General features: G+C 37.1%; 1 protein-coding gene and 1 long non-coding RNA gene across 11 annotated transcripts in view; one reads left to right on the top strand and one right to left on the bottom strand.

Moving 5' to 3' along the window:
• Positions 1 to 2,079: 2,079 nt before the first annotated feature.
• Positions 2,080 to 3,573, bottom strand: LOC135771104 (uncharacterized). Its single transcript, XR_010542833.1, has 2 exons — positions 3,327 to 3,573; positions 2,080 to 2,580 (listed from the first exon to the last, which is right to left on the bottom strand). It is a non-coding gene; the product is annotated as an uncharacterized lncRNA (long non-coding RNA).
• A 1,745-nt stretch (positions 3,574 to 5,318) lies between these two features.
• mark4b (MAP/microtubule affinity-regulating kinase 4b) overlaps positions 5,319 to 18,330 on the top strand; it is a 79,139-nt gene continuing 66,127 nt past the window's right edge. For 2 of the 10 annotated variants that reach the window (XM_065281137.2, XM_065281139.2), the window contains exons 1-3: positions 5,321 to 6,261; positions 16,877 to 17,068; positions 17,401 to 17,454. In XM_065281137.2, the coding sequence (XP_065137209.1) occupies positions 6,211 to 6,261; positions 16,877 to 17,068; positions 17,401 to 17,454 (297 nt within the window). In that variant the 5' untranslated portion in view covers positions 5,321 to 6,210. Of the gene's footprint in view, positions 6,262 to 16,876; positions 17,069 to 17,400; positions 17,455 to 18,330 lie in introns of all 10 variants that reach the window. The other 8 variants (XM_065281133.2, XM_065281138.2, XM_065281128.2 and 5 more) reach the window with 6 other exon arrangements.

Here is an 18,330-nt window from a genome sequence, read left to right as displayed (position 1 = left end):
TTAGGGCTACTACTAGCACTATGCATTATAGTTAGAAAAAGTAGATTTTCAACATTTTAAAACTTTAATTTTTTCTGGACTCAGTGCTACATGTCTGACTGTTGAAACGAACCAAAAGAAAACCAAGAAAATCGCATTCATGACGATTTATGGTGATTTTATTTCCGTTACACAATTGCCTACAATGACGCAGATGTGTTGTACCCCTATTTCAAGATGGCGGCTCGGTTTGACCCATTAGGTCCAATGAACTGCCATAGCCAAGGCGACATCTAGTGTACATATCTATGGCATCATCAGATCAGACTTGACAGAGCAAGTTTTGGATTGAAACGATATAAGATAAACAGTGTAATAAACAAACTGCTTTCATGGAACATATATACCCAGCAAACACAAAAACGTTATAAAAACGTTTTTTTTTCACGTTGTGAAAAAGTTTTGATAACGTTATTTTCCGACGTACTTAATACAACCAAATGTCGGGTTTTTTGAACGTTATAAATACGTATTTTTACAACGTTGCAAAAACGTTTAGATTACGTTATCAAAACGTTTTTGCAACGTTGTGAAAATATGTGTTTGCTGGGCAGGCGTTGCTCTTGTACTATGTGCTTTAATTATTGTAACTAGACATTTCATAGTAATTATTAAACTAAATGTATTTACTTCATAATTATTTATTGACTTTTTGTTAGACCCAAATAATATAAATAGTTTTTAACGTAATTTAACTCCTCAACAAAAATGGTTTTGCTGTGCAGTGGGCTGGGACAAAAAGCGCCAATAGCAGCATGTAAAAGCTGTGTAACTTACTGTGTAAATTTTAAGTTTTTGTGAAAACATAAAAGGGGTGCTGCTAGTCGGTTTTCAGAAAGATTATCAAGACAGTAATTATTTAGATGTTGTTAAATGTTAAGTGAATTATTATTATTAAAAAATCATGTTTTCATGGATCTGAGTCGGTCCATGTTCGAATTTTGTCAACTCTTGAGGTTTCCCAACTCATCACATCCAATCACACGAAAAGAAACACGACGACCCAAAGACGTAAGTTCTGTTTATGTTGTCATTATTGTAAATATTTTTAATATTTTAATCATGGCCGTAGCCAGCTATAAGGTCACCGATTGAGGTCCGGACCTCGTTTAATTTATCATTTCAAAAATAAAATATAAAGTTCACTGAATGACGGATTAGCTATTTAAAACGGGTTATACTGGCATATGCCAGATTCTGCGTATATAATCAGTTTTGACGGCTATGGACTAGGTGCACAAGATGGCGTCTATTAACTTCGGGATTTGAGTGTACGCATCAGTACTTCCGGTCTAAGTGTTTACGCACTGCAAATGACAGCATCTAGCTTACCTTGTTGAGTTCTAACTTGCTTTCAAACGGAAAAACGGAGCATTACATTGTTTTCTTCTCATTCGTCACGTTATAATAACACAGAGATAAGTTTTCACTCCTGTAAATACTGCGGTATGGGCTCAGTGTTAAATCAAGATCCGTAGGGACAGCTTCAACCCTACGAAAATCACTCGTATGTGCGTGTGACTTCGTAGTGACTGCTAAGGGGTTTAGGAGATCTATAAAAGCAGCTATACCGGTTCCCTTACACTGGACTTGACTATTATACTTTATAATACTTTATAATTTATGTATTTCTTATATTTCCATGTAAATACATTAGGACTGTTTCTAATTGTAAACGTTTCTTGTAATGAACTTCCAATGAAAGTATTTCTAAAATGTTTTCATGTAAATACTTTAGAATGAATGTTTCTATTTGCAATAGTTTTTGTAAATACTTTATAATTAATGTTCTATAATTTTGTTAGACATTTACTTACCAGAATTGATTAATTAAACAGTATTTTGTTGACATCTTTTACATTATTAAAAAGGTAATTATTTTCAAACAACTGTGTACACTTATATAAACCCTTTAAACCCCATTCTCCACAACTTATGAGATGGACAGTTACACGTTACCACTAAGGAAAGTTTAGGATTGCTGTTGCTTTATACACCTGACTCACAGCATGATAGCATTAAGAGAGCCACACATAGGAGCACATTAAAAGTAATATATTTATTTTAATACTTAACTGTATCATTATTACAATATAAAGAATCAATGTTATATGTACAGTGGATTTTAAAGAGGAAATAATGTAGTGCATATTATTCAAATTAAATCCCATAAGTGATGCGAACCCTCTTCAAACATTAATTCATGTAAAAATAAAAATGATCTCCCTTATAGTTTTAGCCATGTAGATGCATTGTATGGGAATACCCTCCTCTGTAAAAACACCAAAAATCACACCACTACATCCCTATAAGAAGTAGCTGGCATCCTGGCTCTTTCTGTGAGTCTGCTTTAATTTCAGCATTGCACTCTGTATTTTCAAGTAGCTACAGTCATTAAATTGGGACATTTAATTTCCAGCAGTCCGAAGGGTGGGCTCTCAGCTGGGTCAAACACAACATAGTGGTTGCGGAGTGCTCTTTCAGCCACACAGAACAGTCTGCCACTGAAATGTCAACTGGTGAGGAGTCGTCAAAGACAATCTACACATTAAAACAAAATATACAGTATGTTATTTCACATACAGAATCAGGGCACAAATTCAATACAACACAGAAAATGACAAAGCTGAGAGCAGGCTGGTCAGGTAAGTTATGAAAATAGGCTTAACCATGTCAGGTTATCAAATGCATAACACTATACACAATACTGTAATCTAAGGACATCCCAATAGATCACCTGTCTCAATTTACTCACTTTCATATAGAGTTTTATAAAAACAGTGAAAGTTTAAAGCATAAGATAGGTACAGGGTACAAAATCAGTACTTAAATATTACTTGCCAATGAACCTTAAAGATAACTGACCATTCACGGTTTATAATTAACATACAGTAAAAAAACACAAGCCGTCAAAACCAGTTTCTGTGGTTTCCATGAAAGCTTGGTGTATGTTAAGATCCTATTCTTCATTTTGCAACACAGGCATATCAAAAACACAAATAATAAACCTGATTGAGGCTTTGAGCTGATAAACACTTCTAATTTTTTACTCCCACTCCAGGCCAGGGTCGTGAGGGTTCTCCCCCTTTAGCATTGTAGCCCTGACGCTCCCTCCCTGATGAATCTTTGGTTTGAAACTGTGAGGTTTGGACATCATTAATGTTATTAATACAGTTAACTGTACATCGTTAAAACCATCAAATAACCTGTCAAGTTTTCAAAGTCAGTAGTCATTTACTAACTGTTAGAGCGAGCTAGCCAGTCAGTCAGCTAATGTTATAACTTACCTTCATAGTTGTCGATGTAACTTGATATATACACCTTGAACAACTTTTTCCTTTTGCTCATCGGAGCTGAGCATGCTGGTGTACTAGCCGATGGACATCGGTGATTGTTACTTTGATAGATCTTGCAGACATTGTGTTTATAACAGCGCCATGATTCATATCTTCCTCTATTCATATCGCGAAACCGGAAGCTTACACGCGTACACTCAAGAAAGCGGAAATAGAAAAACGTCATCCCGTGCAACTAGTCCATTGTAGTGTAAATGATGGAGATTTTTACTCTAGCCGCTGTGAGACGCTGGCGGGGAGTTATGAGAGCGCGAATGCAGCATTCACAGTGTTGCCAGATCCCATTATTAAAATCCTCAGACGTTGTGTTTAGTGTTTTAGCAATTAATGCAACACTTTTGGAAATCTATAAAGTCACGAGTTGGTGCAGGTTAGTGTTAGCGATGTCTCTGATTTTTTTTTCAAAGACAAAGCTTGAACTTATTTTTTTATGTAAAATTGTTCTTTTTCGTTCAAATATGTGACAACACTGGGTATACTGGTTATTGCTGTTATTGGTACGCTAATGTTGACTGACAGTCGAGATCAAAATTAGAGAACAATTTATAAACACTTGTGTTATTAACCACTCAGCCAAATTTATAACAATGTTTCTGTGTTGTGACAAACTCAAAATACGTATTAAATATCACTTACACAGACTTTAAAAGGAAATTGTAGAAAAGTTGATAAAACATGATGCCATACAAGCAATTTCTGCCATACAGAATAGGCATTGCCAGCAAAAACGACTCTCAAACCACTAGGCCTACAACTGCCCCAGTGGAAAACAGTAGGAGGTGGAGGGACCTTTCAGGTAATGACTTGTTTGTCTATTATACTTTGTACCTTGCATAATTAATGTAAAGATTTGAATGCTTTAATTGATACATTTAAATGAAAAATTGCTGAAGTTGCTGAACAATGACCTTTTTTCATACAGATTTATTTATTTAAATGAAGAATAAATGTTCAAAAACCGTGCAGAACGAGCTGTTGGACTGTATGTTATCTGTTGTGAGGGGAAACGTGCTTTTGCTGTGCTATTGAAGCAAAAGAAACTCCTGTGATTAGACAACTTGATCGTGATCTGTTCTCTTCTTCACAAATAAATAAACACAGTTTAACTTGCATGCTAGTTAAACTGACGATATAGGAACTAGACGAACACTTTTGTACCTGCAGCTATTATAAAACTGGAAAATAGACCACACAAAATAAACCACATAAACACATTATATTATACCAAATACACAAAACAACGTAGTTTTTTAGCAATGAAATAGGTGCCCTTTAAAATGTTACTGTTTATTTAAAGGTGTTGTTTTGTATGTACAGATGTATATTCTTCTCCCTCTACTGGATGCATCAGGAACAACGGGGCGTAAAACTGTCTGGACCGTATCTACCCGAGGGCGTAAATGTAAATCTGCTTTGCTCTAGGTCTGCAGCCTCCCCATGTAGGAATGAAGGGCCTTTAAAAGCGGAGTGGCGTGATCTTTTTTTTTCTTTTTTTAAAGAAATCTAGAAGCAACATTCAAGACTAATTTTCTGTGGTGCTAAACCATGATAGCACAGTATGGTGTTACACATGTTCTACATAGGTGATAAGACTAAAATGGTTCCCCTATGACTACGAGCCAGTGAACCACTTTTATTGCTATTAAGCATCATTTTTTATTGTAGTAAATCCTGTTTAAGTTTATTTATAAATTTATAATATTATTGCTCTGTTTTTTGTCTGATTTGTTAGTCATATTGGGGAAGTTGCGGCCCTCTAGTGGATCCTGGCTATCTGGTTGAGAAACACCGACACATTTAAAATTTCGGCTGTACTGGCGTGCAATGACCAGGTGGAGGAGTGGTACCCATTTAGGTTGCCAACCCTGCATGTGTCTCACGACGGGTCTGCTACATGAATGAATGAGCAGTGTGTTTAGGACCATGGGGGAAGGGTGTGTGTATGTGTGCGCGCGTCCGCCGCAGCCCAGCCCAGTCTATTCTTCTCCTGACGTCCTTCCTTCATGCCAGTGTCACACGCAAGACGCAACCGAGGATGTAGATTTTACAGACACTGTACAGTTTCTATTTGATACTGTTTGGGTTCATTGATATACTCTTGTTTCTTCGACAAGGACAGTCGCTTTGTTTGCCTTCTTAAACCCGACAGGACTGGACTCGAGACACCTTTAATATTTCATACTGAACCCGCTTTCGTGGCGTTTTATTTATTTAATACATCTCGTTTCTGAAAAATGCACACAGATGACTCTTTGAAGGAGACACTGCGTTCGTGGGAGTGGTTTATTTTTCTCCGGACAACCCCGACTCATTGAAAAAAATTGAAGGGTTTCAGAAATCAGGTTGTTTTTTGTTAATCTTTTTCTTCCTGGTCTGTTTTTGTGTTCTTATTTCTCCGTCTCTTGCTCTACAATCTTACGCTTTTTGTGGACCTCAACAGACACCAGACAGTTTCAGTAGAGCTGTTCATAGACCCTACAGTGTGGAAGTAGTATGAGGACACTTGGATGGTGGACATTTGGAGAAAATTATATTTTGTTCTTCACAAACATGAGCATCGTATAGCTTTATACAAACCACTCAGCCTCGTTCGCTAGCATATTGCGTGCCATTTAATAAACTAAATTGACAATGGGGATTGCTTGAAGAGATCGCTCCAGCATTACTGCTGTTGGAGAGGTCAGCGGTAGCCTCGAGATACTGGCTCGGCTGCAGGGCTGTCCGTGACGACTGTTTCTTGTCCTGGTGCTGATTAAACACACACACGGACCGGTATCACTGAAGTAAATCCGCCGCCGCTGCTGCTGTAGGCACGATGTCCTCTCGTGCAACGCTACAGCCCGGGAACGACAGGAACGCAGACCACGTAAGTTAAAAGCGTTGTGACGTCATTTACCTTCACTTGAGCCTTTTCCCTTTATTTGTTATGTATTTGTTTAACAATTTGACGTATTGTAGGTTAAGATATATTAGTGATTTTTGTCTAGCTTATTGATTATAATGTGACTGTCAATAAAAGCTTCGGGTGTTTATAAGTAATATATTTATGCATTTAACTTAATTATCAAATCAAATGTATTAAAATGTAGCCAAACTTACAAAGAAACTCTTATGGTTTTAGAGGGGAAAATCTTAAACATCTTAAGTTTTTTTTAAATAACGTAACTAACGTTAAACTGGCGCTAGCGTTGAACACCCATACGCCTGCATGACGTTAAAGGGAGGAAAACACTGCCGCCGGTAGCGTTTTAAAAGGCTTTTATCCGAGTATTAAATAGTTTCTATTTCTGGTAATTTCTGTGCTTTTAAATTAATTAATGAACATACGTCGTTGATTAACTTGAAAAAAGTCATCCAGCCCCTCCCTGAGACCACTGTCACACATTTCATGCGACGATAGAGGACATGACTGGGTAGACAGCTGTCTTTGTTGTTGTACAGATTTTGGAGAAGTTGATCCTTTTACAGACCTGACATTGAGGACAACTACAGCTTTATATTTGTAGATGATTAATTATCAGATAGGTCTGATTAACTGCTCTTTGGCCTATATTGACGTAAGAAGTGGCCCGCTAGCCGCTTTTTATGGCTAGTAAAACTAGAGCTCGCTTTTAGCTTCTGTGGGATGATGATGATTCAAAGGCCAACATTTATTCAGGATCTGTTTTACAAGTGCTATTCTAACTTACATGAAACAATTTGCAAAAGATCTTTAAACTGACTGCACTTCCTCTATTGAATCAATTTGTGACCCTGCTTGTGAAAACCCAACTTGAGTCTTGAGCTTAAGTTTTTGTGATTTACTGTTTTCTACATAAAATCATCCTACCTAATATAAAAGACATTGTGAATATATATAACCTTAATATCTTTGAAAATTGTGTCAAAGATTGAAATCAATGCTTAAAAAAATCAAACTTTAACAGACCTTTGTGACATTTTTATTTGTAAGTGTGAAATAATTGCAAATTGATGACCTATATTTTTCTGAGCACACACATGATTAAATGTGTCAACATGTTATAACTCCTACATGTGTGATAACATCTCTCAAATTCACTGATAGCATAAGGCATACAAAATATGAGGCTTTTAATGGCTGAAAATGTGTTTAAGTAAGGGAGCGTGGCAAAAGGGCAACAGTGTTTATACAGTATGTGGCTGCTCACAAAGACTGGTTTCACACATTTTATAATTATTGGCTCAAAACTGCAGTCTTTATTTTCCTCACAAGGCTAAACTGTCATGTAACTTCTGGCCATCTGCTCTCAGCTCATACTGTAATCAACTTTTCTTATTATGTAAGGGCGATGTCAGGTTTCAGTTTACCTGGCCTTGTTGTTACATAGTTAATCAAGAAATGTGCAAGACATCTGCTTCCATGTTATATCACATGCCACCATTTGATTCCTAAGGTAAGAAAGATTAGGGTTAATGGTTGAACATTTGCTGTGTGTGTGCACCTGTATTACTTTTTGTTGCAAAAAACCCTCAGTTTGTGGAAAACATTATTCAGTAAAATATACCATATATAATAAAAAAGAGGGTTTATACTTGCGCTGCATCCGAAACCGCACTATGTAGTAGGCGAGGTAGTGCTTTTCGCCTACTATATATTATGGAAGTAGGCGGTTTCGGATGCAGTGTTAGTCTTTGACAAATTACCAACTAATGGGCCGTACACACCAAATTCAATGATTTGCGTGAGTAGATTACATACAAAGTCTACGCAGACGCGAATAGATGCGTCATTGCGCGGGGCAATGCGAATTGGGTAGCGCAGTTGCCGCGAAAACACGCTATTCACCTGAAACGTGCCTTCAAGCAAGTTGAAAATATTATAAAATAAATTGAAGTTAAATCCAGCAAGTATCCAAAGCAAGGAACGCAATGGTTCAAGTTTGGTGTGTACGCATAGGGGTTAAAATTTGCAGAGACTTGCAAATGACGTGCTTTTAAAAACGTCTGGCTAATAGTTATATTCAAAGTGACGTAGAGTGCATTCAGTATAATTTACATTTTAGTTATATTACAGTGTCAGATATATCGGCCAGTACTACACTTGAGTTCCTGTAGCTCAACTGGTAATGGGTTTGATCCCAGGGAACACGCATACTGATAAAATATATACAGGTAGCCCTTCCTTGTAATGCATTGTAAGTAGCATTGGATAAAAGCATCTACCAACGGCATAAATCTAAAAGTATTTTATCTTATCGCCATGGGACTATTAATCTTTATAAATTGGCAGACAAATCTTTGTTTCTTAAATTTGTTGTTCCAGGAGAAAAGACCTCAGATGTAAGTTCAATGTTTAACAGACAGCAAAATGAAATGAACAATAATCATTTGTTTTTTAATGTGACGATACGTTGTATTACACACAACAAAGTGTTCACCAAAGTCTTATTTAAACTTGGGCTGTGCGCTATGTCAAGTTTTGGTAATATATTGGTATTTTTCGCAGCGGGATACGAGTTGAGACAGTACTGTCTATATTGATTTGGTCTGGTATCACAGTCTATTGCAAGATAAGCTTTTTCAGAAATATACGAGGTCCTTTCCAACCAGCTTGCAATGTTGTGTAGCTTTATTTTTTCAAAAAAATATGATAATTTTATATTTTTAATAAATGTCATAGGTCCCAATTACCTTTATTAAAACTTTGATATGCGGCTTTGACTTGCAATACTGTTAACATTTATTTGACTACAGAGGTCTTCATCATATATCGCCATCCATCCCAAAATGACTTGGATATGCATTTTGGTCAGTATGGCCCAGCCCTTTAAACAGTACATTTAAACGACCCAATACATTTTCATTTTCTTTTATCAATTTTTTATTATAATTAATTATGATTGTTTTATTTTGGGGCTCATATCATATGGCTTTGGGATCGACCATTAAAAAAAAAACATATCAGTCGACCACTAATACTTTTGATGGTTTGTTTGTTTTTGCCTGGTCCATGCTGTACCAACTGAGCTAAAGTTTTGCAACAGCAGACTTGAACAGTGTGGCATGCATGTCATATACAGGCAGACCTAATTTTTTGTGTAAAATTTTTAAAAAGAAATGAAGATGAGACAAAGAGCAAGAACCCAAAGCAAGCACATAAAATGTATCTAGATTATGTAGACTCTCTGTCTAACCACAGAGCAAAACTGGAAAGATCGTGTCAAAACAAAGAGCCTGCAAATACATCCACAGATTCCATGTAAGGCAGAAAGATGTGGCATGCTGTCTGGAGGAGTGGGTCAGTTTATGAAGGAAGCCCTGAAAAATCTTGGCAACCACCATATTGCCCCAAAAAATGGAAATGATTGGGAGGATGGATTGACATCTTTCTGTTTGACCACTGTTAAACCTAATGGCATACTTTATGAAGGGCAGATACTTAAACAACACATTCTTGTGTTAAGTTATAAATTGCTATAAAGGCACATGAAATCCAGCTTGTGTAGCAAGACACAATCGCCTAGTCAAAGTAAAATATAAGTTTTGGCCATAATCAACTAAAGATCTGTGGTGTAGATCTGTGAATATTCATGTGTTAGACTATAGACATTTTGTTTATGCTGAAATGTCGAAACATTGAAAAGAGGAAAGTTATTGACGAGTGCTTATGTGTTAACACGTTTTACTTCCTCTGATGGTTCCTCATTGCTGTTCTTACTTAAGGAGCTCAACCACCTTTGACATAAACACCGGTTTCTGTCACTTTTGTTATAGGGAGAGCAGGGGCGAAAGTACAATTTTTGAATTTTAAAAGATAATGTTTTAGACAGAGATATATTTTTGCTGTGGTCAGTAACTCACAAGTGTGCTATATCAATACCAAGTGGAATTTTGAACAAATGTGAAACAACTTCAGTATAATTTTCACTTTGAACATAAGTAGCGCATTGTTACTTTTGACCCTGTCAGCAGAGACGAAAGTAACACAGGTGGGTCAAAAGTAACACAACAAAACAAAATTTTTGCGTTACACTTGTTTTTATTAAATATACATGACTATGACCTCGTTAATATGTAACTGCGAACATATTTAGTAATTTATCTTTGTTAAAAATAATGAAATTAGATTTTATTTTAAATTTCAGTTTTATCAAATGTTTCAAAAGCAACCCACAGTACAAACTTAAATTGTTGAGATTAAAACATTTTTTCATCAGTTTTAAAATTATGAAAATGAAATTAAATCAAATTAGAATAATATAATTTTTTTCATGTACAACAGTATTAGCAGCGGGACAAAAGTAACAAGTGTTACTTTCTTCCCGACAGTATCTCCTCACATTTAAACATTTAAAACGGTGAGTCAATAATGCGATATTTGTCTGGTCTGTCAAGGGTTGTGTGCCTAAGATGCCATCATAGTTTGGGATGCAAATGTTATCAGGGCTCGGAGAAAATCGCTTTGTTACTTAAATCCAGCGTTACTTTTGCCCCGGTTCTCCCCTATTTGTATTCACTGTAATGGGGTTGTTGTAAGTGGTGAAATAGATTACTCCAACCCTTAAAGTCTTTAATACATCAAGGCATGTAATGAGAAATCAAACTGTTAATGTTCAAAGAGTTCATTGTGTTATGCAAAACATTTTATAATCTTTGAGAACAGACAAATAGACCATTTACAGAAAAAGTTGCAAAAATATCTCATTCTTGCAATGTTGGATTTTTGACGTCGGATACTGAAATGTATGAACATATGACTTAAGAGAAGGAACAATGATGTATTCTGCTATTCCTCAACACTAGAACAGCTGACTATTAGATCTTGTGTAATGCTTCGTGCTTAGCATCTGCGACTTTGCATATGCTTCAGAAAGAGCCAATACCGAGCAGAAAGTAAATACTTGGGTTTGCGATGGGTTTGTTGTAGGGATGTGCATCGATGCATCGCGCTCCCATTAAAAAGACCTGTCTGAAATCGATTCTGAATCGTAAGGCTCCGATTCAGTGTTTCATGCACAGCTTGTGCATGTACTACGGCTCCGTGATCAGTAGGAAGTCCTTATCAATCTAAAATCACTACAAGTTTGACTCGTTTATAACGTGCATTTAAAAAAGCAACACTCGTCAAACACAATCATTTAAAATATTCTTTATTATCTTGAAAATACCTGAAACAATCTGAAGAACAGCGATATAAATATTCCTTTAGACATTTCCTGGAATAGTGTTTGGTATACTACTTCTTCTGTGGCACAAATGGTGTTTCTAAGCGAGAGCGCCCCCTGGCTTTTGGATGTGGCTGCATTTCACCGTAATTCATTCAAATTCATTCATTGAGAAAACGTGCATTTGCCCGATTAATTGTCACAACCCTAGTTTGTTGTAGTCAGATCCTAAAGCACGGAGTATAGTCTGTTTTTCTATGTGAATTGGAACCACTGATCTATATAAATCACTGCATTGTGCATAGAACGCTTAACGTAACTGCGTGAGGTGAAGCCAGCGCAGAGTTCGAGCGGCCATCTTGGTATGCCCAACCGGCAGAGGGCGTCATTGACTTCCATTCAAAATCATGATCTAGACACACAGCCTTGCAATGTATAGTTTATTTGACCCATACGTGTACACAGACATTCGACACATGCGCATTGGGACCAAATGCAATGCATTTCCTGGGCTATATACTACATTGAACGTGTAGATTACGAATATAATGTACACAGGGTCTCAAAAATCCGGTGCACCGGGTTTTATGATGACGAAAAATGTAGACCCTCACGTACACATAAAAATGGACTATACTTCAGCCTTTACAGTTTTTGGCACAGCGTGTTACAATGTAAAGCAAAGTATTTGAAGAGGTTTAATGATAGAGCAGGTTTAATTATATGGGACTCAACAGCGAATGCACAACTTCACATGTAATGGGGCATTCACACAGAAGGTACAGCAGACAATCAAAGCTTGACTAACATAAAAAAATGCTACAAAGATGTATCTTAGATTCCCAGTAACACATCATTTCCCTCTATAAGATTCCTATTACCGGACAGTATGTCTGCACTTTCATTCAAGAGAAATTCACTAAGAGGATTGGCTCCTTATTGTTCCTCCATTAAGCAGGAAAGCTGATCCAAAGTAGAGGTCAGCAGATAGGAACCACACGTCCAGTGGCTGTTTCTGTTGAACCAGTGAAATGTGCCCAGACGTTCTCATGTAAAGAATGAACGAGGTTATTGTGTTTGCTGTATGTAAGGCGTAGCAAAGCTTAAAGCGCATGGGTATCTTTTATAAAGAACATTTGAAGCTTTGTTCATCCTAAATCTCTGGCATGTCCTGTTCATAGCTGTACTGTAGTTTTATGTGAATGGCTTTCTTTAAGTGTTGCGGCCATATTGTTTGTAAATATCTTTGTTGTCATATTGTTTTTTTTAAGTCCAAAGCCTAAAAAGCAACCATGATGTGGACAATTGCCTTCAGGTCACCCTCAATATGTTAAACTCACACAATTAAAATATTCACTACTAAACATGTTTTTTTTATATATATATATATATATATATATATATATATATATTTTTTAACAAGAGGGTGTGTTGAGATCATGAGCAACAATCAATTAATCAACATGTTTTTGTGATACTCATTGTGGTAGGATTACACCATCCGGTTGCCACACCAATTGTTGCTATTGACGACTAATATTGACGTTGTCTCCTAATGTATTAGGAGAAGTGTGTATGTGTGTGCATGAAGGGTTTGTGTTACTAGTTTAGGGGGTTGCAGAGTGCGGTTAGCAGATGGGGCTTTTTTTGTTTGACCATCTAATTTGATACTTAGGTGAGACTTGTGCTCTCTGGTCATGGGAGTCTTCTGCTGAGAATCTGTTAGTCGTTTATATGTGGCGGGGATGCAAACTTAAGGCTAGCAAGCAATGGAGGGGCAGCGGCATTTCAGCCAAAAGGCATGAGTAAGCAGTAATGTAGAACTTGGTCATTTGTTTAAAAGAGGGATAGTGCATGTTTGTACAAACCAATGGGTTTCCACATTAACTATAAATTATTTACGTTTAGGCATTTAGCAGATGTTTTAAGACCAAAGCAAAATGAATGCAATGTAGAGTAGACCTCACATTGCAGTCAGGGTATACAAAGGGTATAAAACCCTTCATCGTGTTCTTGTAGAGCATTGCATTAGAAATTTAAAAGGTCATGGATGAGTGAACACGTACACTCATACTGATAGAAAAGTGCATTCAGTTTGGATAAAAGCGTCTGCAAAATGCATACATTTAAGAGCCGTTTACAAGACAATGATTTCAATCGTAAACATTTTTGTATGGTTTGGATGGTCGTTTACACAATGACGTCGTATTGGGGTTCTGCAAAAAGCAAACGTTTGAAGACGGGTAACACATAATATGCAATATTGTGTATGAAAAGATTAGCGTGGTTAAATTGGGCATGTGAGTGTTTGGGTGGAAGTTTGATACCGCGGTTCTGGCTCCAAGAACGATTCCTTCTGTGCATGCCCTGGCTCCAAACTGATGTTTTTACGTAACATGACAGCACCCATGGTTCGGCATTTTTGGCTTTAATTCATTACAATGGAAGGAAGCAACGTCGGGGACATCCATTCTTTTATTGGTTACAATCTTATGTTTTCGGCAGTATGTTTGGAAATAAAACGGTGAATAATCGCAATTAAAATATCAAGGTGAATAATCTACAATTATGATTTTTTTTGTCAGCATGCTAGCTTGCATTCTGAATCTGTTTTTGTCAGCCAATATAAATTTTACTTGCAGGCAAATACAGACAAAAATAATCTATAAACCTTCAGTAATTTTTTTAAAAGAACCTGTTATAGGCCTGAAGCTGTTTGGTTGCAAGCCACACCATAAAGAACCGTTACAATGACACAACTTTTATTCAACACAGGAAGCGTGCAGGATTGAGTCTCAACAGGGTTCTTCGCACCTGGTTTGGGCGTGCACCTGTTTCCCAGGGTCTGCATTCTCACGTCGACCTAATATACTGCAATGATGCCGACAATAAGTCGTTGTCGTTAGTCAATTTTTATGGAAACTCAGCACTGATGAAAACGGCTTACAGCAGTGTTAAATGCTGCGGACACATGTAAGTGGATATTGGGAGTAATTTTGCAATAGCAGGATGTGTGGCTGGATGGGCTGACCCTGATCCATCTCTACCCCCATTCCCCATGTGGTCCTAAGCAGGATGCTGCCCAGATAGGGGATCTATTGTCTTGGTCCCGGGTGAATGTCCAGAATTTTGTTGTGTAGTGTAATGTTTAAAATATTGTTTGCCTAGTTTATTCTTTAAAGTATACAGACAATTTTTTGTAAGTGAAATGTCAATCAAATCATTTAAATAGTTTTGTTTGTTTTTACACTGTAAAAATGCTGGGTTATTCAACGCAGTGTTAGGTCAGAAAGAGACAAACCCAAATTAACAAAAACAACAATGGGTTAAAACAACCCAGCATAGGTTAAAGGGATAATTCACCCAAAAATGAAAATTTAAATGAAAAACAAAAATGTCATAATTTACTCTCTTTTTTTTTTAACACAAAAGAAGATATTTCGATAAATGATGTAAGCACACATCTGGTGGAAACCAATGTCTTCCATAGTAGGAAAAACAAATCCTATAGGAACCGTCAATTTTATCCAATATTTTTCTTACTATAGAAGTCAATAGTTTCCACTAGCTGTGGGTTTATCATCATTTATTAAAATTTCTAGATAAAAAAAATTAACATGAGGGTTTAAATGATAAGTAAATGTAAATGATGACAGAATTTCATTTTTTTCGTGAAATCCCTTTAAATTACAACCCAACGGGTCCTTTTAGAACCAATGCTAGAGTGTAGTGTATTAAATGGATAGTCAAATACCTCATGCTATTAAAAATCTATAGCTACTTTAAACAAAAAAAGTGTTTAGTAGATGTTTTGTGTAGAAATGTGTCAATCTCCTGATTACCACATTAGCCAAAACATGACACATTTCCTCTTGTCATTGCTTTCACTTCAACTCGATCTGCTGTGCTTTACTGTCATTCCGTTAGTGCACAAGTTTTGCATCAAGGTCAGCTAAAAAAACCCCGAACCGGTCAAGCTGAAAGTGAAATAGTGGATTGGTGATCGAAACACTGAAATGCATTAGCTTTAAAACATGTTTTTTTTTATACCATTGTCATTAGCAAATTGTGGTGCATCCTCCATCCCCCATCCTAAACAATCTCTATCAGTGGCCTTCAGTGAAACCCCCATCAACCACACCTCTACCCCCACCCATCCATGTAAATTGCCAGTGTAATCAGACCGAACAGCAGTGGAAGAATCAATACATAGCTTGGGAAGGGTGGGATTGTGGGTGGAGCGGTGGGTGCTGGTGGTGAGAGGGTGGTGATGTGCTTGATATGGGGGATGCACGGATGTACAGTAGCAAGTATTTTAAAAATAAAATGGTAGTTGTTTTGTTTGGAGTTTACATCATAAACACTAGATAGCATTCTTCTTTTCTCTGAACTTAAACCGTGACAGGAAGTACTAGCATAGGGGTGCGTCACAAATTTCTTTGCTGAGGTTTACAAATGGTGGTATGTTCTCAATGACAGCTTTCTTAAAATGTCATCCTATTATATTCCTAAAAGCAGAAACACCCCAACATATCGCACAGGTTTGCAGTATCGCAGCGTATCAAAACATATTGCATCGCATTCCCTGTATTGTGACGCATATCGTGAGATTTTTGTTGATACACAGCCCTAGTAAATATGCCAACTGGAAGTGAATGTGAGAGCTTTACTGTTTATTCTACTGTAATTATACTGTATTTGCACAGCTATCAGTGAACTCCTCCTTTACAATGTTTGCACCATCACAAAATAATTTGAAGTACCTTTTCTTTGTTGCATACCATTGTATATAAAAATTTGTCAACCTGCGAGTTTGCTATACTGGGTTCCCTTCATAAAATCCTGAGCCATGAAATTTAATGTAATAAAATAAGTATGTGTATGACTCTGATTTAGACCCATGAGATAAAATAGTCCTTCACGTACCAGCATTGCACTAAAAAAGCAATAAACAGAATGGCATGTTTACTTGAGTTTCTGTATCTAGCTGGAACAAATACAGTCAGCGCTGGGCAAAGAATGCCACGTGTGTCACCTCATGTTGAGGTGCTAGCACAATTTAATATTGCAATGCATTCCTATGTAGATTAGATTTAATGATGCCCCTCTTGTGCTTTGGTAATACCCTGTAACAGCCAAACTTCAAACATATTTGCAATGTATAGTAAAGCAGAGATTAGCTTGCTTTGAGACTCAACAGAAAGCGCTACTGTGCCTACGTTAAGGTATTACACTTTAAAAGGAACCTATCCATAATCTTATTAATGGACATACAGTATGTCTTGTAAACCATTTCATTGTTTTATAGCAGATGTTTGACCTATAACGCATTGACATCTTTTCTTGCTCCTCTAGCATGCATCTCTCACGGGCAGTCGTTCAGAGAAGGGATGGTCGACTCGATCGCTCGGGGCCCGATGTCGAAATTCCATCGCATCCTGCACGGATGAACAACCTCACATTGGCAACTATCGGCTGCTCAAGACCATCGGCAAAGGCAATTTCGCCAAAGTCAAATTGGCGCGCCATATCTTGACCGGCAGGGAGGTAAGACCACCGCACAGATTTGATTATTTGGTGAATGATTAAAGGATGAGGATGATTAAAAAGCTGATTGGCTGATAGTTTATAAATAAAGATCTCAACTGAGGCATGTCACATGACTGCTACTCCAATGTGGCAATACCTGAAACCAATGTTGCCTCAACAAAATGTATAAATGTACTTACTTTACAATGTTTTGTACACTTTGATCGAGAGCAATTATGCCATCTACTCAGGAAGTGCGCACAGTTCGCATATTTTTTCAGGTTATTGGTCCTTATAGTTGTCAAGGCGATGCATCAGCAGAATTCTGATGTTTCATTTTTTCTTCTCAGGTTGCAATAAAAATCATTGACAAAACCCAACTTAACCCTACGAGTCTACAGAAGGTAAGAACTGGGTCACGGCGGCTGTTCATCCTGATTATGTCTCTGCATGTTAAGGTCTATCTACTCAGTGCTTGAGGCGTAAGGTCATATCAAGGATTGTATTTGATTAGACCCTTGTTTTGTCGTGCTCTGTAAAAACATGAACTTTGACATCATGTCACTGGTTCAGATTTGCTACCGTTTGCTGAAGTGTGCAACTTCTGTGCTGTCGGTGTGGCACAAAGTGAAATGAATAATGTTTGTTGTCATATGATTTCCTAAACATTCCACCTGTCTACTATTGGCTGGCATTACCTATAGACGTAGTTTCAGCAGTAACAACATAAACAAACGGCTTTCGTAGAAGACATGTATCCGCTAAGAATCAATAACAACAAAGTCCGTTTAGAGTAGTTTATTTCTGATAACCAGCAAAATAAACAACAAGTAGATTACCTTAGTTCATATTTCATAGCTAAAGCGTATAAAAAGGACACAAAGCTAATGTTGCTGTGTAACGACTTTTGTTGCAGTTTGAGTTAAATCACTCCTTACTTGGCCCATCTTTGTTCTTACTGTCGTGGGCAGATATGCACTTGAAGAAATGCAATTTTTTTTACCTGACGGGAGAGGTTCTACAGGACCAATCACAACGCTTGCGGTCCGTGTAGAATGGACGTGTTGTTAAAAATGTTGGCGAGGTGTGCATCAGGCTGCGCAGAGCTGCTTATTACCTTGGTAGGATTTATGTCTATTTTTAGTGTTGACTCTGGTATTTCACAGAAACAGGATTGTGTGAATTCATAGGATAAGAAATGTATATAAATGATATATGCTTAATGCTATTATTCACTGCTTTATTTAAGGGCTGGACAGTATTGGCAGATGTGAACATTT

The sequence above is a fragment of the Paramisgurnus dabryanus genome, chromosome 8, assembly GCF_030506205.2.
Source record: "Paramisgurnus dabryanus chromosome 8, PD_genome_1.1, whole genome shotgun sequence".
NCBI lineage: Eukaryota > Metazoa > Chordata > Actinopteri > Cypriniformes > Cobitidae > Paramisgurnus > Paramisgurnus dabryanus.
Note: the sequence above shows the minus strand (reverse complement) of the source record. Positions and strands in the feature narration are given on the sequence as shown.